General features: G+C 47.7%; 1 protein-coding gene across 4 annotated transcripts; it reads right to left on the reverse strand.

Moving 5' to 3' along the window:
* Positions 1-349: 349 nt before the first annotated feature.
* NR1I3 (nuclear receptor subfamily 1 group I member 3) lies at positions 350-21,112 on the reverse strand. Of its 4 annotated transcripts, none has more exons than XM_083418596.1 (10): positions 20,967-21,112; positions 20,497-20,573; positions 18,666-18,881; positions 17,884-18,014; positions 11,423-11,619; positions 10,105-10,319; positions 6,362-6,507; positions 5,057-5,173; positions 3,598-3,703; positions 350-1,743 (listed from the first exon to the last, which is right to left on the reverse strand). In XM_083418596.1, exons 3-10 carry the CDS (start codon positions 18,866-18,868, stop codon positions 1,605-1,607), a joined length of 1,254 nt encoding a protein of 417 aa, XP_083274722.1. In that variant the 5' UTR covers positions 18,869-18,881; positions 20,497-20,573; positions 20,967-21,112; the 3' UTR covers positions 350-1,604. The 4 variants fall into 4 exon arrangements, with proteins under 4 accessions (XP_083274722.1, XP_083274720.1, XP_083274721.1 ...); XM_083418594.1 differs by having other exon boundaries at positions 3,598-3,718; XM_083418595.1 differs by having other exon boundaries at positions 20,483-20,573; positions 20,967-21,111.
* Positions 21,113-21,542: the final 430 nt, after the last annotated feature.

The raw sequence follows: 21,542 nt of genomic DNA on the forward strand, positions 1-21,542 counted from the left end.
TATACTTTGCCCACCCAGTCGCCTGGCAGGAGGAAACAAAGGCATTGCCATCTACTATGTTAGCTGACTTTTTCTAAAGCAGGGTTTCCCAAACTTGGGTCTCCAGCTGTTTTTAGACTGTTTTTTAAGACTACTATTCCCATCATCCCTGACCTGTTTGCTAGGGATGATGGGAGTTGTAGTTCAAAAGCATTCACGTCCTCAAAGGCATCGGATGGGAAACAGAATTTTCGACTTGACCCTGGGGGTGATCCAGGAGGGCTGCTGTTCTGTTCTGTTAAAATTCCTTGGGTGTGTTGGAAGAGCTCAGCATAGGAATGAAGGAAAGAAACAGGAGACCTCAAAGGTGTACTAGGAGCAAATTTTATCAAGGCTTCAAGCCTTTGAGCTGCAGTTCAATTCACTTGCCCCTGAAGAAATCTCACAAAGAGCTAGCTGGAAGCCTCTTGTGCGCTGTCTATTAGTAACTAATTCTGGCCAGCTTGAGGGCCTTCTGGTAGTTCCCTCACTGCTAGAAGTGACATTCTACAGGGAACCAGGAAGAGGGCCTTCTCAGTAGTGGCACCCACCCCGTGGAACACCCTCCCATCAGATGCCAAGGAGATAAATAATGATACGACTTTCAGAAGGCAACCCTGTATTGCGAAGTTTTTTATGTCCGATGTTTCGTTGTGCTTTTATATTCTGTTGGAAGCCACCCAGAGTGACTGGGGCAACCCAGTCAGATGCCCAGGGCATAAATAATAAATTATCATCATCCCATTTTCCTGCTTGAAAGTCACTTGGAAAAGTGTGTGCTGCAGCAAAAATGGCGCTGCCTCATTTTTAAAGTGCTGCCAAAAGAGTCTAGGTGCAGAGTAGACAAGATAGCTTTCCATACTCTGAAGCCTGCTGCTCCTAGGTGCCTGTACTGATTCTGTCTGGCCCTGGCCTTGCATCTGATGTGCCCCCAGAAATCCTTCTCAAGCTGTAAATAAACACATTAACACACACACACACACACACACACACACACACACACAAATATGCCATCACTTTTTGGGGGGAGCTCTTGTCCTCCCACAGGACACCAGCTTGATATGCAAAAGCTGCCCTGAAATTCTCTCTGTCTGGGGGTGGGGGGGCCCTGGCAGTCGGGCTTCGCTTTCATGATCTCGGAAGCCTAAAGAGGGTTTTGAGGGGCAGCGCAGGGGGAGCTTAGAGAGGATCAGTGGATCAGACAAGGTTGGCTGCAAGGAGGCTCATGATGATGCTTGGCTAAGCCAGGATCAGCTTGGGGGTGAGGATGGGAGGAACAGGGTTGGCTGCTATTGGATTAGCTGTGGAAGGAAGATTAGATTGTTTGTGGGGGAGCGGGGGACGGGAAATATGGGTTTGCAGCAGATGGAGGGGGAAGAGACTACGGTTCTGCAAAAGTAACCAGCCCTTGCTCAGGGTAGCAGCAGAAGGGAGCAATGCCTGACTTTCCAGCAGATCCCTAAAACTACCGGATCTCGAGAGAAGTCTTGGAAAACTTCTGGATCCGGTCTCCCAGCACATATGTCCCTTTTTACACCTAAAGCAAAACATGAACGAAAGATGCAGCACTCTCCTGGTGCAAGCTTTCAGCTGATAATTTCCGAAAGCAGTGGCGTCATGGTGGTGAGGTCCTGGGTGTCGTGGATGTGGAGGATCTGCCGTGTATTTTCGACTTTCAGCGTCCTCAGCTCTGTCAGCAACAAGAGAAGCTTGGCGTAGAGGAACCTGGAGAAGTGGAAGGGAGAAGGAGGCAGCCATCAGTCCTTCTTGTTCCTGATACTTTCATAGAATCATAGAATCATAGAGCTGGAAGAGACCACAAGGCCCATCGAGTCCAACCCCCTGCCAAGCAGGAAACACCATCAGAGCACTCCTGACATATGGTTGTCAAGCCTCTGCTTAAAGACCTCCAAAGAAGGAGACTCCACCACACTCCTTGGCAGCAAATTCCACTGTCAAACAGCTCTTACTGTCAGGAAGTTCTTCCTAATGTTTAGGTGGAATCTTCTTTCTTGTAGTTTGGATCCATTGCTCCGTGTCCGCTTCTCTGGAGCAGCAGAAAACAACCTTTCTCCCTCCTCTATGTGACATCCTTTTATATATTTGAACATGGCTATCATATCACCCCTTAACCTCCTCTTCTCCAGGCTAAACATCCCCAGCTCTCTTAGCCGTTCCTCATAAGGCATCGTTTCCAGGCCTTTGACCATTTTGGTTGCCCTCCTCTGGACACGTTCCACTTTGAGTGGGCGCTCTCTATTACACACACCAAATTTCCATTTGCTCCTTGCCTGAGCACCACCTAGGGCCCCATCAGCACCACACATTCAAGTTACGTTGCTTTAAGCAACTACGGCTTCCCCCCAAATCACCCTGGGGACTGTAACTTGCTAAGGGCGCTGAGAGTTGTTCAGGAGACCCCCTCACAGCTACAGTTCCCAGAGGGATTTAACAATATCCATTCCTCTTCCCAGGGAATTCTGGGAATTGTAGCTCTGTGAGGCGAATAGGGGGTCTCCTAACAATTCTCAACACCCTTAATTGTTAAGTTGTGGGTGAACATATCAGACGACACAGCGATTCTTCAAACAGCTCTTCTTTATTCAGAGGCCAGAACAGAACTGAACTGAAGGGCTCAGTCAGCCTGCTTATATAGAGCTCCAGTACAACGTTACTGCAGCAACTTTCTAAAGCTATCCAATCACTGAACGTCACTTTCGATCCTTCATTTGCATAACTATCTACAGTCTCCCCCTGCTGGCCCAGGGTGAGAACTTCAGTACATAACATTAATAAGCCACAGTTCCCAGGATTCATTGGGGGAAGCAAAGGCTGCTTAAGGGATCTTAAAAGACTAAGGCCTCCATCCACACTGTACATTTAAAGCAGTATCATACCACTTTAAGACATCATGGCTTCCTCCAAAGAATCCTGGGAAATGTAGTTTGTGCTGAGCAGGGGTGCCAACTTGAATAAAATATGGGGAGGGCCCCAGGTAAGCCCCGCCCCACATAATCAATCACAGAACGTGATGCACACACACCATTTGAATGGCAACGCCCGCCAACTTTGGGTGGGTGGCCCCTTCAAATGTTTTATTGGGGGGGGTGAAGGGACCTTGGCCCCTAGGAGTTGTTCCTATGGTGCTAAGAATTGTTCAGGGACCCCTATTCCTCTCACAGAGCTACAGTTCCCAGAGTCCCCTCAGAAGAGGGATTGATTGGTAAAGCACTCTGGGAATTGCAGCACACACACCCAGCACAAACCTTCATTTTGCCCATTGTGAAGCACGATAACTAGGGGCAGGAAAGTTGGGTTTGTGAGAGAGTGGAGAAGTAGTAACTGTTGGGACAGGTCAGAAAATACGTAACAGAAATGTTCTGTGAAAAACTGACTACAGCAGAACACCTAGGGCAATCCTAAAAAAGCAGGGAGTGTGGTCAGTTGCGCGAAAACAATCACATTTGCAAAATAAAGAGCCTGTCTGGAAGCCCCAAAGCAACATCGGGACGGCCACAGGTTGCCCACCCCTTGTAGAGAGCACCCCCTCCCCCACCACAAAGCACCTTCCCTGCTCACCTTCCTTCGGGCAGAGCATGTCGCTGGTCAATGTAGTTTTTTAAAGTTAGAGCGATTTTCTCTTGGGTCTGGTCAATCACCTCTCGCTGCGTGACGTCCATGTGGTCTGCAAAGTCGCAGGCTTGGGCAGTGAGAGACAAGGCAGAGGAGATATGGGGCAAAGGGTGAGGAATCCCCCTCTTACCCAAAGGGAGCGCCGGCAAAAAAAAAAACCCACCCACCCAAATGGGTTGCTACTTAGTGCATGCTCAGAGGCACAAAGAAAAACGTCCCCCTCTTGAGGAAGATGTACTCTGCATGCACCCGGAGGCCCTTGTGTGGAAATGCCAGACTTCTTGAAATAAGAATGAGGTCGACATACTGTGCTGTGTGTGTGTGTGTGTGTATGAGCAAACAGCACTTCACCCATGTTTTCTCTGGATCCCTTTTGAGATTCAGTTAATCACGGGAACAAGAGATTCAGGCCACTCCCCATTTACGAAGGGGTTATGTTACAAGGCACCACGTTTAACTGAAACTACATATATTGGGAACACCATTGGGGAAGCCTGCAAACACCCCCATCGCTCTCTCCCAACCTCCTCGCTCAAACTCCCAATTCTCCACGGGCCTCAACGGTCAGTGCAAAGGCTCATGGGATTGCACTTGCAAAGGCTTGTAGAATTGCTAAGCGCCTTTCCCCCCTTTTCTGGGCTCTTTTAGGGCCATTTTTGCCATTTTTAAAGACACTTCCAGGTTTGGTGCGACGCCCGTGCGGTCACACACCAATGGGACATGTATTGACTGGCCGTTGCCTGTATGATACTGCGGTTAACAAAAAATATTTATTTATTTTTAATCACAGATATATAAACACACCCGCATACAGACAGGCATTTTTTATTCCACCTCTCCTTCCAACGAACTCTAGGTGGCGTATACGGTTCTATTGTTGTCCTCTGAACAAGCCTGTGAGGAAGGCCAGGCTGAGAGGCTGCGACTAGGTCACCCGGTGAGCTTCCTGGCTGAGTGGGGATTTGAACCTTGGTCTGCCAGGTCTTGGAGGGATGCGGGTGGTGCTGTGGGTTAAACCACAGAGCCTAGGACTTGCCGATCAGAAGGTCGGCGGTTCGAATCCCCATGAGGGGGTGAGCTCCCCTTGCTCGGTCCCTGCTCCTGCCAACCTAGCAGTTCGAAAGCACGTCAAAGTGCAAGTAGATAAATAGGTACCGCTCTGGCGGGAAGGTAAATGGCGTTTCCGTGTGCTGCTCTGGTTTGCCAGAAGCGGCTTAGTCATGCTGGCCACATGGCCCGGAAGCTGTACGTCGGCTCCCTCGGCCAATAAAGCGAGATGAGCGCCGCAACCCCAGAGGCGGTCACAACTGGACCTAATGGTCAGGGGTCCCTTTACCTTTTCACCTGCCAGGTCTTAGTCTTAGTCCAGGTGCAATCTGCCACTATTGGGATGCGGAGGACTTACCCGGGTAGAACAACACCAGGGCTTGGAGCAGAACGTATTCAGCCTCGTGCAGCCTCAGCTTCTTCAAGCTGATGTGGAACTTCAGCAATGGCTCCAGGTAGACCTGCTGAAATCCAGCTGGAGGAGAAGACAGGGATGGTGATAAAGTGGGTCTCTGTGTATTGTGGGCCTGTGATGCTTATGGCATGTAGCATAGTGGAACAGTTTGCCCACAGAAGGAACCAATCTGAGGTCACAGGACTGGCCCCTCCAGGATCCTCTGCTGTGCTAAATACTCCCCTCTGACCACAGGAGGGAGCATTCACACAACGTAATCCAATTATGGGTCTCTTGCTAGATTGGTTGTATGAACCCCATGAGCAAAATTGGTTCCAGAAGGCGGCCAGATCAGGACTATGCCAGAACAAAGGGTGAAAGAACCCAGGAAGGAATTCAGCGCCCCAAAAGGGCTCTTTTTCCCACTTAGCATCATTTGCCTCAGAAAACAGAAGCTTATTATTATTATTATTATTATTATTATTATTATTATTATTATTATTATTATTATTATTTCTAGACCGCCCTTCATCAGAGGATCGCAAGGTACCAGTAGTTTACAATATAAAAACACAAAAATGCACAACATAATAACAAACCAACAAAAAACAATAGCTCATGTGAATTCTCCATGAATTCATGTACCTACACTGCTGCTTCCAGGGTAATCTCTCTAACCCAGCCCAGGAAGCATAATCACGGCAGCCATAAATTGTGCTCCATACATTCTGTTTGGTAGGAATGCTAACAACTGGATTGTACAGACTGAATACTAAATTTATGGAAGTACTAGCGCCTGGAAACTGCAAAACAAGACAGCTTTCCTTTGTACAATTAGCAAAGAGCGTAGGAAATTGATATTAGGAAGTTTAAAAAATGCTAATGGGCTGGGCCAGTCGTGGCCCACAGTGACAGCCACCAACCTGGATGGTTTTACAAAACAATTGAACATATTCATGGAGGAAGAAGCTATCAATGTCTACTAGCCGTGATGACTGTGTCCTGTCCCCACGCTTGGAAGGTGGCGTGCCTCAGGATACCAAAGGAGGGGAATCACTAGTGAGAAGAGGGCTTTCCCACTCAGATCTCATTTGTGGGCTTTCATTAGGGATCTGGTTGGCCACTGTGAGAACAGGATGCTAGACAAGTTGGACTGTGGCCCTAATCCAGCAGGGCGCTGTTATAGTCAAGCCTGAGAGAGCCCATGGACAGTGTCCTACTCCCAGTCACATGGCAGCTGTGGGACTCTCTAGACTTCCTGCGACTTACTCAGGGCGCCATCTTGGATGGTGTAGCAGTGTTGGCCGCATTCCCAAGCTTTGGTCTCCTCATTGAAGACTGTGTTGAACCGGATCTGACAGATCTCCAGGGTGGCGCCTTTGAGGAGTGAGATTTGATCATCGATTGGCAAACTTCTGGTTGGGGGAGAGAGAGAAAACACGTTAAGCGGTAAGACAGGCTCAGAGTTTTGGAACCAATCCTTAGCCTTGAGGTAGAAAGCTTGTGACGCTCTAGATGTTGTTGAACTATTACTCCATCACCCTTGACTTAGAGATTGGTTCATCTGTCAGTTCTGGTTTCTCTCAGTTTCTCGTCTTTCCAACGTCCTCCACATTTCCGCATCAGTATTGTAAATTAATTTAAAAAATAACAACAGTGCAAACTTCTCCTAATATAAACGTTTGTATGCAATTTTGCCTCATATACATAATTTTGCAGAGCAAAAAATGCATTTTTGCCTGTTGCGTTCACTATTTTTTTTTAATGCTTGATTTATTAAACCTTTAAAGTCAGCCTTTTCGTACATGTGACTTGGCTAGAGAACTGTGTTGCAAAACTTGGAGAAATGCAAATTTCAAAGGCCAGCTGCATTTTGGTCTGCAGACTGTTTTGGAAAGTTCTAATCACAGGACTGTAGAGTTGGAAGGGACACCAAGGGTCACCTAAGTCCAACGCCCTGCCATGCAGGAATCTCAGCTAAAGCATCCAGAACAGATGACCATCCAGCCTCTGCTCAAGAACCTCCAAGGACTGGCATGTACTTTGCTAAAGGAAAATATAATGAAAATGATGTGTAGATGGTACTTGACTCCTGTAAAATTAGCAAAGATATATCATAATTGTGACAATATATGTTGGAAATGTAAAGAAAAGGAAGGAACCTTTTATCATATGTGGTGGACCTGTCCCAAGGTGAAAGACTTCTGGGAAAAGATTTATAATGAATTGAAAAAAAATGTTGAAATATACATTTATAAAGAAACCAGAGGCCTTTCTTCTTGGAATAACAGGTTTGGAATTGCCCAAGAAAGATGTTAAATTATTTCTGTATGCCACAACTGCTGCTCGTATTTTGTTAGCTAAAAAGTGGAAAACCCAAGAATTACCAACAGCAGAAGAATGTCAGGTGAAGATGATGGATTTTACGGAGCTAGTCGACCTAACCGGAAGAGTCCGCGACCAGAAGGAGGAGGAATATCAGGAAGAATGAAATAAATTTAATGATTATTTAGTTAAATTTGTTTAGTTAAAATACGGTAACTGCAAACAGCTTGCAGATAGGCTTAGGATTCTGTCTATGTTAAGTGATGAATTAATATGTTTAATTATATAAGGTGAAGATTTAAGGATGTTACTGTTTAAGTTAAATTTTATAAAAATTGGGATTTGGAAAACCGTTAAAAGGATATGCAATGAAATTCAACTAAGGGGAAGCGAGGAAGTCACTTAACAAAGTTAATAACGGTAATTTTCAATAAGGCTATGATTTATGTTTGTTATGTTTGCTTGTCTTGTGTGTTTGTTTGTTTGTTTGTTTATAATATTGTGAAAACCAATAAAAAAAATTGGGGGGGGGGACAAGAACCTCCAAGGAAGGAGAGCCCACCACTTCTTGAGGGAGTCTGTTCCACTGGCAAACAGCTCTTATGGTCAGAAAGTTCTTCCTGATACAGTATTTAGCTGGAATCTCCTTTCTTGTTACTTCAACTGAGCATGTGCTCAGAGGCACCCTGTTCACAGAGTGGCTATTTTACACCTGGTTCTGGTTGGCAGATCTCAGTTCTAGATGAAAGCAAGAAGGCAGGGCAGGTGGGGAATGGCTGAGGATGTGGGGGAACTATTATTATTTTATTACAGTCATGTTGTTGTTGTTTAGTCGTTTAGTCGTGTCCGGCTCTTCGTGACCCCCTGGACCAGAGCACGCCAGGCACTCCTGTCTTCCACTGCCTCCCGCAGTTTGGTCAAACTCATGCTGGTAGCTTCGAGAACACTGTCCAACCATCTCATCCTCTGCCGCCCCCTTCTCCTTGTGCCCTCCATCTTTCCCAACGTCAGGGTCTTTTCCAGGGAGTCTTCTCTTCTCATGAGGTGGCCAAAGTATTAGAGCCTCAGCTTCAGGATCTGTCCTTCCAGTGAGCACTCAGGGCTGATTTCCTTCAGAATGGAGAGGTTTGATCTTCTTGCAGTCCATGGGACACTCAAGAGTCTCCTCCAACACCATAATTCAAAAGCATCAATTCTACAGAGATCAGCCTTCTTTATGGTCCAGCTCTCACTTCCATAGATCACTACTGGGAAAACCATAGCTTTAACTATACGGACCTTTGTTGGCAAGGTGATGTCTCTGCTTTTTAAGATGCTATTACAGTCATACCTCTTGTTAAGTTCGGTTCAGGTTATGTTCTTTCAGGATACGTCCCACGGTGACCCGGAAGTAACGGAACGGTTTACTTCCGGGTTTCGCCGCTCACGCATGTGCAGACACTCAAAATGACGTCACACGCATGCGCAGAAGCTGCAAATTGCGACCTGCGCATGCGCGGGTTGCGTTCTGCTCATGTTGCGAACAGGGCTCCGGAACAGATCCCGTTCGCAACAGAGGTACCACTGTATTTATTAAATTTCTATACCGCCGTTTGTCCAAGGATTGCAGGGTGGTTTACAATATGAAAACACAAAAATGCATAACATAGTAGCAAACACCCCCCCCCCGTATTTTGTTGTTTATTATCAATCCCCCTGTATCCATTATTCAAGCCATCAATCACTGACTGCTGAGCTATAAACAACCTCTTTCCCCTTCCCCAAGACAGGGGATGCCCTCCATTAACTGATCCTTACCTCAAACCTTTTAAAATCAGTTCCATAATTAATTGATAATTAGTCTTAGATTAATTTCATTGTCTTACAGCGGAGCTGGCTGCCTTACACACACTCTTTCAGCATTCATCACCTATGAGTTATCAGCAGGCAACACGGGACAGAGGTCACCTCTGGATGAGTGGTTTATTGAGCACCCACCCTGATCTGTTTGCACAACCTTCATGGAGAGTTCAGACAACATTGCGTCAAGCAATTGCCGCCCCCACTTTACAGTGTGTTTCCGCAATGCTTTTTCTTATTGCAAAAAAAGGGAAGGATTTTTTTTTGGGGGGGGGGAAGGAAGCAGGTCTGATGCACGGGAGCGACTTTAATCATATGACCTAAATATGTCCGTATGTGATTGAATCTCCCGCACGAAAATAGCAACAGTCTGGAAGCTTCCTTAATTTAGATCAGAGTTCCCCATTAGTAGTCACATATTGACTCCCGGAGGGACGTGGGTGGCGCTGTGGATTAAACCACAGAGCCTAGGGCTTGCCAATCAGAAGGTCGGCGGTTCGAATCCCCACGACGGGGTGAGCTCCCGTTGCTCGGTCCCTGCTCCTGCCAACCTAGCAGTTCGAAAGCACGTCAAAGTGCAAGTAGATCAATAGGTACCTTCCGGCGGGAAGGTAAACGGCGTTTCCGTGCGCTGCTCTGGTTCGCCAGAAGCGGCTTAGTCATGCTGGCCACATGACCTGGAAGCTGTACGCCGGCTCCCTCGGCCAATAAAGCGAGATGAGCGCCTCAACCACAGAGTCAGTCACGAGTGGACCTAATGGTCAGGGGTCCCTTTATTGATTCCTGGAGGATGATAGGACTTTGCAGGGGGTGAATAAAGACCCTTTGATTCAGAGCAAGGCTCTCACCTGAAAGACGGTATGGCTTTGGCAAACTGGATCACTTGCTGGATCATGTAGGTGCTGATGTCGGCAAAGAGCGGCAAGAGGTTGAAGACATCTGGGAGGACCTCCTCCGGAAAGCTCTCCATGTGGTCTTGAGGACTGTAGGGGCACATGGGAGGGACGGCAGCATCCTGGGGGCTCTGAGATCTCTGGCTGTGGATGTAGAGACGCACCGCTGGCTGGAGGGGAGACGCTGGTTAAGTGGGGCTCACAATAAATTTCCTTTCATTGAACCCCAAGACCATCTCAGCTTGCTTTCTTTCTCCCACCAGCTTCTGATCCTAAGCATCTAGTCCTCAAGAGAAATGCATGGAAATTGGTCAAGCAGGCCTGTAAGGCAGCCATTTGCCTGATCCATCGCAGTGAGTTAAGGATCATTATTTATTTGTTTATTTATTTAATGCCACCCATCTGACTGGATTGCCCCCACCGCTCTGGGAGGCTTACAAAAATTATGAAACCACAGTAAAACATCAAAACTTCCCTATACAAGGGCTGCCTTCAGGTGTCTTCTAAAAGTTGTGTAGTTCTTTATCTCCTTGACATCTGCTGGGAGGGCGTTCCACAGGGCGGGCGCCACTACCAAGAAGGCCCTCTGCCTGGTTCCCTGTAACTTGGCCTCTCACAGTGCGGGAACTGCCAGAAGGCCCTCAGTGCTGGACCTCAGTGTCCGGGCAGAACAATGGAGGTGGAGACGCTCCTTCAGGTATACTGGACCGAGGCCGTTTAGGGCTTTAAAGGTCAGCACCAACACTTTGAATTGTTCTCAGAAGCATACTAGGAACCAATGTACAGTGGTATCTCAGGTTAAGAACTTAATTCGTTCTGGAGGTCTGTTCTTAACCTGAAACTGTTCTTAACCTGAGATACCACTTTAGCTAATGGGGCTTCCAGCTGCTGCCGCCGTGCGATTTCTGTTCTCATCCTGAAGCAAAGTTCTTAACCTGAGGTACTATTTCTGGGTTAGCAGAGTCTGTAACCTGAAGCATCTGTAACCTGAAATGTCTGTAACCCAAGGTACCACTGTAGATATTTTAGGACTGGTGATATTTTATTTCCAGCAACATCTGAAAACCATCATGTAGGTCTCTCCTGGTACATGAATCAATTTAGGGATGAGGGACCCCTCTCTAAGAGACGCTGAGCTCCACTTCCCATCACCCCGACCACTGGTCAGGCTGGCTGGGAGCTGGGGCCCAACAGCAGCACGTGGGGGGCCATAGGGTGTTCCTCCCCCCCCCCATTCCTGAAACAAACCGTCTGGAACTCCTGCAAAGCTCACCTGGTAGTGGTTGAACTGAGAGAAGCTGGAGTCAAAGGTTTTCTTGTGGGCTTCAGTGAGGAGCTCAATCAGTTGTTCCTGCTCCGGTGTGAGGCTGCTTTCCTCAGGTGGCTCCACTGAGGCCGGACTCTGTCCTTGGTGCTTCTTCTGCCACCTCAGCGCACGCCGCACATGCAAAGCTTCCTCTGACATTATCACTGTGTCAGGAACGAAAAGGAAGCAGTGCTCAAAGGAGAAGCTTGTGTGGACCATGGGCAGGGGGCTACCAGGGACCTGATAAACCAAACGCCCCCACCAGTATGGGTGGGTATAGGGATTTGATTTGATTCACGTCTCCTCTGAAGGAGGGATTTGATTCACGTCTCCTCTGAAGCCGAATCTTTCCAATCTACACTTTCCGAATGGACCATAACACAGCCATCCTCCGAAATTCACACTTCCCTGAATTTTACTATTTTACTGAATTTTACTACGCGGGTTGTCAACCAAAAAACGGATCTATTAGGTGAAAGGAAGCATGAACATATTGGTGAAAATGGCACACGCACAAAAACATTATACAGTGGTACCTCGCAAGACGAATGCCTCGGAAGACAAAAAACTTGCAAGACAAAATAGTTTTTCGTTTTCTGAGTTGCTTCGCAAGACGGATTTCCCTATGGGCTTGCTTCGCAAGACGAAAAGTCTTGCGCCTTTTTAAAAAAACCGCCAATGCATTCCTACGGGAAACCGTCAATATGCAGTGGTGCTTCGTAAGACGAAAAAACTCATAGAACGAAAAAACTCACAGAACGAATTAATTTCGTCTTGCGAGGCACCACTGTTTTAGGGGGAATTGTTGGCAAAGATGTGTACGTTAATCAAAACTCCATATAAATACGTGCTCGTTGGGAGACATTTGCACTAAAATGCTGGTGAATATTCATGAGAATTTAAACAAACAAACCCCGCAAATTGCTGCAAAATGTGGCAAACTGAATTTAAAACGGGAAAAATGAGAAAACAGAGAGAATCGGAATGAACTGATCCTTCCATCCCTGAGCGAGCGGGGTGCGTTTGGTTCCTCTCAGTGTATCATTTTCCCAGTTTCAAGTACAGTTCTCCACATTCCCACAGCAGTGTGTGGATTTTTTTTTAAGTCCTCAGGAAAATTCACCAGTATTTTAGTGCAAATTTCTCCTAACAGACACATGTTTATGTGGATTTTTGCCCTATATACTTTTTTTTTTGCAAAGTTCCCTAGTAAAATGCATTCCTATACACACTTTAGGGACTACTCCAGTAGCTTCCTGTGATCAAATGTGTAGTCTGGGAGCATCCCAAGGGCCAGACAGAGAGCCCTGGAGGGCCACAATTTTCCCCTGGCCGGTGGTTCCCTACCCCAGCTCCTAACCACGGCGCCATGCCGACTCTGTTATTACACACTCTCCATTATTATTAATATTACACATTCCATGGCTAGGTTGTAGCTCTTGAAACCCCCATGGGCTTTGCCACTGTCCAAATTAAGCCCTGTTGCATCATTCCTGGGCTTGGGGGTCGGCCGCCTGTGGCAGGCAGGGCACAACACTGTCAGAAAGGTTTTGCCGCTGCATCGGCCTCTTTGCAGCGCTGCTTTCTTTCTTCCTTCCCCTGCTGTCAGTGCCCAGCTGAACTTGCTTAAGATTCTGCAGAGAGAAACCCCAATTGATTTGCAACACTCCCCCGCCCTTCTCAATTCACTTTACAGGGGGTGCCTCTGGCTAGAAGCTCCTTAATGGAATTCTGCAGAGAGGGTCAGGTGCGATTGGGAGCTGTTTGCGGGCAGATCCAGGCTGTATTTCTTTTCTTAAAACACACACACACAACAACAACGTGTGTGTGCCCACGGCTACATCACAGTCCGACTGCAGCGCGGAACACCCTCTTGTGTAAGGAGACTGCAATGCATCACCCTCTGACAGTCTCTCGCACAGCGCTTATGCTCCTCTCTCCACAAAGCCCCGGGGTGTGCGGCAGGATTCATCCTGGACCAGATTATTGTCTGCCCACACACACACCTCACCCCACCCCACTGCCCCCATCAGATTAATCTGTGCTCAGGCAGAGGCCCATTTTGTTTTGTTTTTATTGGTTTGGCTCTGCTGCCAGCCTGCTCTGAGAAGGAGATCTTTTTTGCTTTTAAGTGTCTTGCTTCTGCAGCTAGAGGAGGGAGATGACTCTATTCTTGCTCCTCTCTGGCGTTTCTTTTAATGAAATCTGACCCTTTGGGCAAGTCGATGCGGAGGAAAAGCTGGCTGGGCGGCCTCAAATCCACCCTGCTTTCCAGCGCAGTGTATCGTTCCCTGGAGAGAGGATGCGGCTTTGCTGACAGCCTCCTCCTCCTCCTCCTCACCCCTCCCTCTCCGCACAACCCTACAGCTGCTTCCAATCCTTCTTCTTTACTGAGGATGGCTTTGCAGAAGCAAACAAGCTGAAGGCTTCTTCTGCTCAGGATGACACCGAAAGATCCTTTGAGAGTGCCCATCTTGTGCTGTTTACCTGGGTGTGTGTGTGTGTGTGTGTGAATGTTGTTGCTATCGTTATAGAGCTGGGAAAAGTTTCCCAAAAGGACCACCAAAATAATAAACAAAGGGCCGGAGAAGCTCCCTTGTGACGAAAAGTTACAACATTTGGGGACTTTTTAGTTCCAAGAAAAGGCAAGGAGGAGCAGGCATGATGTGTGTGTGTGTGTGTGTGTGTGTGTGTGTGTGTGTGTGAAACGAGGCCTGGTGTGGGGGGATGGACAGAGAGGTCTCTCTCATAATATTTAAACTCGGGGACAACCTATGAAGCCCGAATGTTGAAAGATCCGGGACAGGCAAAAGAAAATACAGTGGTACCTTGGTTCTCGAACAGCTTAGTTAACAAACAAATTGGCTCCCGAACGCTGAAAGCCCGGAAGCAAGTGTTCCGGTTTTTGAATGTTTTTCGGAAGCCAAACGTCCGACGCAGCTTCCGCTTGGCTGCAGGAAGCTCCTGCAACCGATAGCAAGCCGCGCCTTGGTTTCTGAAAGTTTTGGAAGTCGAACGGACTTCCGGAACAGGTTGCGTTCGAGAACCAAGGTAGCACTGTTGTTCTTTGCACAGTGCAGAGCCAAACTGTGGTAGCTGCATCTGCAAGAGGAAGCGATGGCCACCAGGCTTTGAAAGAGGACTGGAGAAATTCACAGAGGACAGGGCTACCAATGTGAGCAGCCCCGACGGTGATATTTGACGTCTGCTGGGAATCTGATCTAGCAGGGGTCTCTTTATACTATAATTTATTAAATGATGAACCACCTTTTACAAGGCAATTTGCAAACGTGCCATTAAAAACAGCTGGAAATAGCTTTAAAAGCAGAACATTGACAACAACAAATAAGGATGAGTTTTGAAACTATACAAAATGAACCCCTAAGGCCAGAGACCTTTGCATCCTGCTGGAAAAGCCTATCAAAACAAACATGCCTTCAGCTGTTTCCTGAAAGTGCAGATAGTAGTGGTCTGCCTGCCATATCTCTATATGGGATAGCGTCCCACAAATGGGGGCAGCCCTGCGTGGAGAAGGCATCTGATATTTTTGGGACTTCAAAGAGAAACTCTCCTGCAAAACGCAGGGACCTTTAAGGAGAACCTCTCTTGCTGAATGCAGTTAAGTGCAGGACAAAAGGACCAGACCGAAAGAATTGGGGGGTGGGGAAAGAGAGAGAGGCTTCCTGGGTCATATAGTAATAGGAATTAAAAAGAACTCCACAAGCCAGGGCCTGAGGGCAGAAGCCATCCAGTCTGTTTCTTCCCCACAACCCCTTCCAGGTCTAGTATGACTTTTGTGTTTGACCAGACAGCTGCATTAACGCTAATAGCTATTGATAGGCAAATATATGGAGGATGGGTATCACAAATGGGATCTGGTAGGAAAATTCAAAACCACCACAGCTGAACTTGTTTAGGCCATAGGATGTAAGTAGGGTTGGGTGAATGTGTCAATTTCAGTTTCAGTTTCTCGTTTTTACAATATTAAGTTCAGTTCCCCAGAGTTCCACATCAGTTTGAAATTATTATTATTATTATTATTATTACAACTACTACTACTCAGAATCCTCATGAAAATTCATTAGCATTTAGTGCAAAATTTAGCCTAAAATACACATTTATGTGCAACCCAGTAAGATGGGTGGCATATACTGTAAATAATTAAATTATTATTACAGACTTTTTTCAAAGCATATTTCTACACACACACAAACACACACACACATTTTTGCATATTAATTTCACCAATATATGCATTTATACACACACTTTCCCTTAACACATAGCAATGCAAAATTCAGAGAAGCGCAGATTTCTAAGGATGGCTCTGTTCCGCTCTCCCTAGTGTTTTTAGAAGGTGCAAATGACACAGGTTTGCCTTTAAAAGCAATCTGAAGCAAATTTCTCCCTCATCCCTGGATGTAAGGCAGGGAACAGTTGGCCTCTGTACCGTCAGCCATTTTTAGAATTCAATCAATTCTAATGTTTTTTTCATTATGCAGCCACAGGAGTGGCAAGAGGGGCTGTCGGTGTCCAAAGATGGAACGGGACAACCATATGTATTCTCTCTCTCTCTCTCTCTCTCTCTCTCTCTCTCTCTCTGTGTGTGTGTGTGTCAGTCCCACTCGCTTGCCTCAGAAGACCTTACTGGGAGAACCTAAGAACATAAGCTTGTGGAATGCTCTCCCCAAGGAGGCACGCCAGACGCCATCTTTATCTATTTTTAGATGTCAAGCAAAGCCTTTTCTCTTTACCCAGGCTTTTGGCCTTTCATTTGAAGGGGGGGGCACTGTGGCTGCTTTTAATGGGGCAGTTACTCCTGCCTTTTATCTGTATAGCCGTGTTGTTGGGGTTTTACTCGCTTGTTCTGAATCCATTTTAATATACGTCACTTTGCGTCAGTCTGTGGGGAAAGTGACTTAACAAAGTCATAAGATTAGGAGTAGTAACAGTCCAACTGCAGGATCAGGCCAAAGGCCTTTTCTCACAGTGGCCAAACAGGTGCGGATGGCAGCTGTTGCCTAGCAACCGCCAACAGGGAAAGCCAGGCGTCCATGAGGACCTGAGTGAGGCCCAGCTGCTAAGCATCACTCTTTTACCTCAGAGGATCTCAAAGGGAGTTTTGTTTTTGTTTTTTGCCTTGCACGCAAAAGCACCCTAGGGACATCGCTTTATTTCTTTTCCTGATACTAGTCTTGAATGTGATTTTTTTTTATTTTTTTAGAAAATTGTGATAATCTGCTGTAAGCCACTTTAACAGCCCCTATAAAACAGGGTAGAAGTTTTCTGAATGAGTAAATAAATAAAATAAATAAAATAAAATCCTCCAACATTTCTCTGATGAAAATAGGAGCGTCCTGTTCCATCATGATAATTTTACTATTTATACCCTCACACATCTTACTGGGTTGCCCAAGCCACTTTGGGCAGCTTCCAACATACAGAAAAACATAATAAAACATTTTTTAAAACTTCCCTATGCAGGATTGCCTTCAGACGGCTCTGGGGTCAGATAACTCCATACCCACCAACATTTCTGCAATGAAAATAGGGCCATCCTAAGGAAAAGTGGGACATTCCAGGATCAAATCAGAAACCAGGATGGTTTCTGCATTGAAAAGGTTGAAAAGGTTCTGCCTTGCCTGGTACAGTAATTTGCCTGTCAGGGACTGGGCAGAGAAGGAGGAGGAGTGGTGGAGACCGCAGACCACCTCCCCATCCTGACCCTTCCAGGGAGGAGGAAGAGGAAGACAGTATAGATTTATAACAGGGGTTTGAGGGAGGTCACAGCTCAGAGGCAGATGAGGGGAAAAGTTAGGAAATACAGTGGTACCTCGGTTTAAGTACTTAATTCGTTCCGGAGGTCTGTTCTTAACCTGAAACTGTTCTTACCACTTTAGCTAATGGGGCCTCCTGCTGCTGCCGCGCCGCCGGAGCACAATTTCTGTTCTCATCCTGAAGCAAAGTTCTTAACATGAAGCACTATGTCTGAGTTAGCAGAGTCTGTAACCTGAAGCGTATGTAACCCGAGGTACCACTGTAATGGGAGAGGAGGAGCAATCAGAGCCAGAACAGCAGCTGGCTGACACATTGTCACTTGAAAGCATTCCAGACCCTCCATCTCCCAGAACCTGGCGAGCCTTAAAAGTAGGAGAGCAAAGAGCTCAAAGACAGAGGGCACTTAGCGGCAGCCGTAGAAGTGACGAATGAGGAAGTGGGAGAGACTGGGTGGGGTGGAGATTCACTCGGGACAACACCATTATCCAAGAGGCTGGGTTCTATAACCTCTCTCTGCAAAGTTTGAAATAAAAAAGGACCGTAATAAACTTTTCCTGGCCTTTATACTTTCCTGGGCAACCAGCCGGGAGCCGCTGACATTGCCTGGGGCCAAAACCAAGCAAGGAACAACACTGGCCAGCCACACTTACTGTCTTTCCTCATGCCCGCAACGAGGCATTTCTGGTAGCGGCACGCCTGGCACTGCCGCCTCTTGGCTTTGGTGATGGCGCAGCTTCGGGTGAAGGGGCAGGTGAACTGGATGCCCTTGATAACGGTCCGCCTGCAAGACAAGGGGGCGGGAACGGAAATTACCTCACAGTCGCACCGTGGCGTTTCTCTGACTTTTGTACCCACTAATGTGTATAAAAATGTGTAGACAACAGTGTGCCTATAAACGCCACATGTGAGTGATGACTACACACAAAAACGTCTCTTTAATGTTTCTCTAGGAGACGCGGGTGGCGCTATGGGTAAACCACAGAGCCTAGGACTTGCCAATCAGAAGGTCGGTGGTTCAAATCCCCGCGACGGGGTGAGCTCCCGTTGCTCGGTCCCAGCTCCTGCCAACCTAGCAATTCGAAAGCATGTCAAAGTGCAAGTAGATAAATAAGTACCACTCTGGCGGGAAGGTAAACGACGTTTCCGTGCACTGCTCTGGTTTGCCAGAAGTGGCTTAGTCATGCTGGCCACATGACATGGAAGCTGTATGCCGGCTCCCTCGGCCAATAAAGCGAGATGAGCGCCACAACCCCAGAGTCGGCCACGACTGGACCTAATGGTCAGGGGTCCATTTACCTTTAATCTCTTTCTAAGCACACTAACCTCAGTCGCAAAAAAGGTGGGGGGAACCCAAACATTGAGTCTTTGCATGCAGGGAAGCTGGGGTTACAGAAGTGGGAGAAGGAGTGGAAACCGAGATGGGGAACTGTACCGAAAGAAACCCTTGCAGCCTTCGCAGGTCATGACGTGGAAATGGTAGCCTGTGGCCCGGTCCCCGCACACAGCACAAGTTTTCTCCTCCCCGTCGAGGTCTGTGTCGCTGCGACTGGAGGCCGTGGTGGCTGGGCTGCCTGCGCTGCAGCTGCTCTCACCGTCGGAGGGGCACTGCACGGCGACCCCACGCACCGATGCCATGGGAGCTGCGGTCCTGGTGTGAAGGGAGGAAAATGGGTGACAGGCAGGCCCACATCAGTGCCTGAGGCTGAAATTCCAAACAAGCATTTTGGAATATGACTGCATTTCCTGCATTGTAGCGGGGTGGACTCCAGTATGTTTCAGAGAACAATTCAAAGTGTTGGTGCTGACCTTTAAAGCCCTAAACAGCCTCGGTCCAGTATATCTGAAGGAGCGTCTCCACCCCTATCATTCAGCCTGGACACTGAGGTCCAGCTCTGAGGGCCTTCTGGTGGTTCCCTCACTGCAAGAAGCCAAGTTACAGGGAATCAGGCAGAGGGCCTTCTCGGTGGTGGCACCTGCCCTGTGGAACGCCCTCCCACCAGATGTCAAAGAGAACAACAATTACCAGACTTTTAGATAACATCTGAAGGCAGCCCTGTTTAGGGAAGCTTTTAACTTTTGATGCATTACTGTATTTTAATATTGTGTTGAAAGCTGCCCAGAGTGGCTAGGGAAACCTAGCCAGATGGCCGGGGTATAAATAATAAATTATTATTATTATTAAGCATATCCCCACATTTCACTAAGGTTTGAGAGAGTTTGCCCTGGGCAAAGCGCCCTCTACTGAAGCCCAGCTGTTGATGGGTCTGCCAACCATTTAAATTTCCCATAATGCCCTGTGGGACACTAAAATGGTGGCTAGACTAGCCCATCCAGTTCTGCTCAGAGTGCCATGCAGAGGTTTGGTTTTTTAAAAAGGTGGGCTCAGAACAGGCACGGGTGGTCAATCTGACGTCCCATTCCATAATGATAATCTTACTATTTATACCCCACACAACTTATTGGGTTGCCCCAGGCACTCTGGGCAGCTTCCAACCTATATAAAAACATAATAAAACATTAAACATTTTTTTAAAAAACCTTCCCTATGCAGGATTGCCTTCAGATGGCTCAGGGGTCAGATAACTCCATACCCTCCAACATTTCTGTAGTGAAAATAGAGACATCCTAAGGAAAAGTGGGACATGCTGGGATCAAAATAGGAACTGGGATGGCTTCTCCAAATCAGGGACATCCCTGAAAAATAGAGACACTTGGAGGGTTTTCCCAGTTGATTGTGGTTGCTGAGGCTGCCCCTGCATACAATCCAGCTGCCCCTGGTTTTTGGCCGGATGTGGCCAACTCTGAATACTTGAATGCCTTAAATTTGTCCATTTGGCCATATCTGCACCATACATTTAAAGCACTACCACACCACTTCTAAAATGTTCTGTGACTTAATGCCAAAGAATCCTAGGAACTGTACTTCCTAGTTAAGGGTGCTCTCCCACTTCAAAGCAAGTAAAGGGGCATTACCGGAGTTCAAGGAGACATCGCAGGCAGGTGAAAACAGTACGGAAGGTGTGGAGCAGGTGAGGGGTGTGGCCTCAGGAAGAGGGGGTGTGGCCTGGGGGTTGTTCCGAGAGTCAGCGAGAGAAGCTTAGCAGGGGGCATATAAGCCTCTCAGGCCTGAAGTGCCCCATCCTTGCTGTAAGCAAGTGGGAATTGAGTGACACCTCTTTGGGGCAGCTGGGGTGGGGTGGGGGCCTGCCCCGAGAACCTACAGTGTCTCACGAATCTGCATTAAGGCACCTTGAGTTTACCACCTGTGCGAATGTCACGTCCAGCTCCTTGCAAGCGCCTGCGCCTTTGGGTGTAGATAAAAGGGCAGCCGTTACGCAACCTGGAAAGGAAAGAGAACGAGGGAGGGGAGAGAGAGAAAAGGAAAGGAAAGGTCAAGAGAAGAAAGCAACTCTCTCCTGAGTGTCTGGCTCGGCTCGCGGAGAAAAACAAAGAGCTGCGAAGAAGAAAGCAATAAAAAAGACAAACCCCGTTTGCGGCCCTGGTTCATTCTGCCCATTCTTTCCCAGACAGACGACCTTCCTTCCTTACTTTTGGTATATACCTGTTGTGTACTGAGAAAGGGGGGCTTTGGGGAGAAGCAGCTGTTCCTGACCTCTGACCTTTCCTAGGTCCTCTTTCCCCCTGTCCTGCTCTTCTTCCTCACCATGCCTTCCCCCACTCTTTGAAAGCCACCCCACTCCCCCCACAATCCACCCCATAAAGCTGAGCTTACCAGTTGAGTTTCCAGCAGCGTGTGTGTGTTTGTGAGTGGGTGGGTGCAAACAAGGGGGGCAGCTGGGAGGGTGAGGGTCTCCTCACAGGGCTGCCACTCAGCGCCGGACTTCTTGTTTGCCTCCCCACTGGCGTTTGTTTCTCCGGTGGGGAGAGAGAAAAGGATCTGGATTCTGATAAGGCTAAGTGAAATTTGTACTTTGGCCTCGAGGGCACGCACAGCTGGCGTCCGCAGGGCGGAGGCAAGAAAAACCAGGGGGGGCACAAGGTGAGGGAGGTTAGGAGCCAGTATGGAAAAAGAGGGAGCAAAAATGAGGGCTGGGTGGAATCATAAAAGGGGTCGTGTTGCAAACAGGGTCCTGGCACCGCGGGCTCCACTCCTGTCTTGCTTTGTAGCTGCATCTGTTGGAGTTCGGCCTGTCACGCAGCTGCTACACAAGTACTGGAGCCTGATGTGCAGTGGTGGCAGCAGGGGGGAAATCTAGCGTGAGTGGGAAGAGAAGGGGCAAAGTTTATCTCTAGTAGGGTGAGTTGTGTCCCACATGTTAAAGCTCTGTGAAAGGGAGAAATATCAATT

Source organism: Podarcis tiliguerta (genome assembly GCF_965153285.1).
Source record: "Podarcis tiliguerta genome assembly, chromosome: 16".
NCBI lineage: Eukaryota > Metazoa > Chordata > Lepidosauria > Squamata > Lacertidae > Podarcis > Podarcis tiliguerta.

Coding starts and splice junctions, on each gene's coding strand:
- NR1I3 (XM_083418594.1), bottom strand. CDS start 18,868: ATGGCATCGGTGCGTGGGGTCGCCGTGCAGTGCCCCTCCGACGGTGAG. Junction 6,508..10,104: donor AAAGCCATACCGTCTTTCAG/GTGAGAGCCTTG, acceptor TCCCCCAACCAG/AAGTTTGCCAATCGATGATC. Junction 1,744..3,597: donor CATGCTCTGCCCGAAGGAAG/GTGAGCAGGGAA, acceptor CCACTTCTCCAG/GTTCCTCTACGCCAAGCTTC.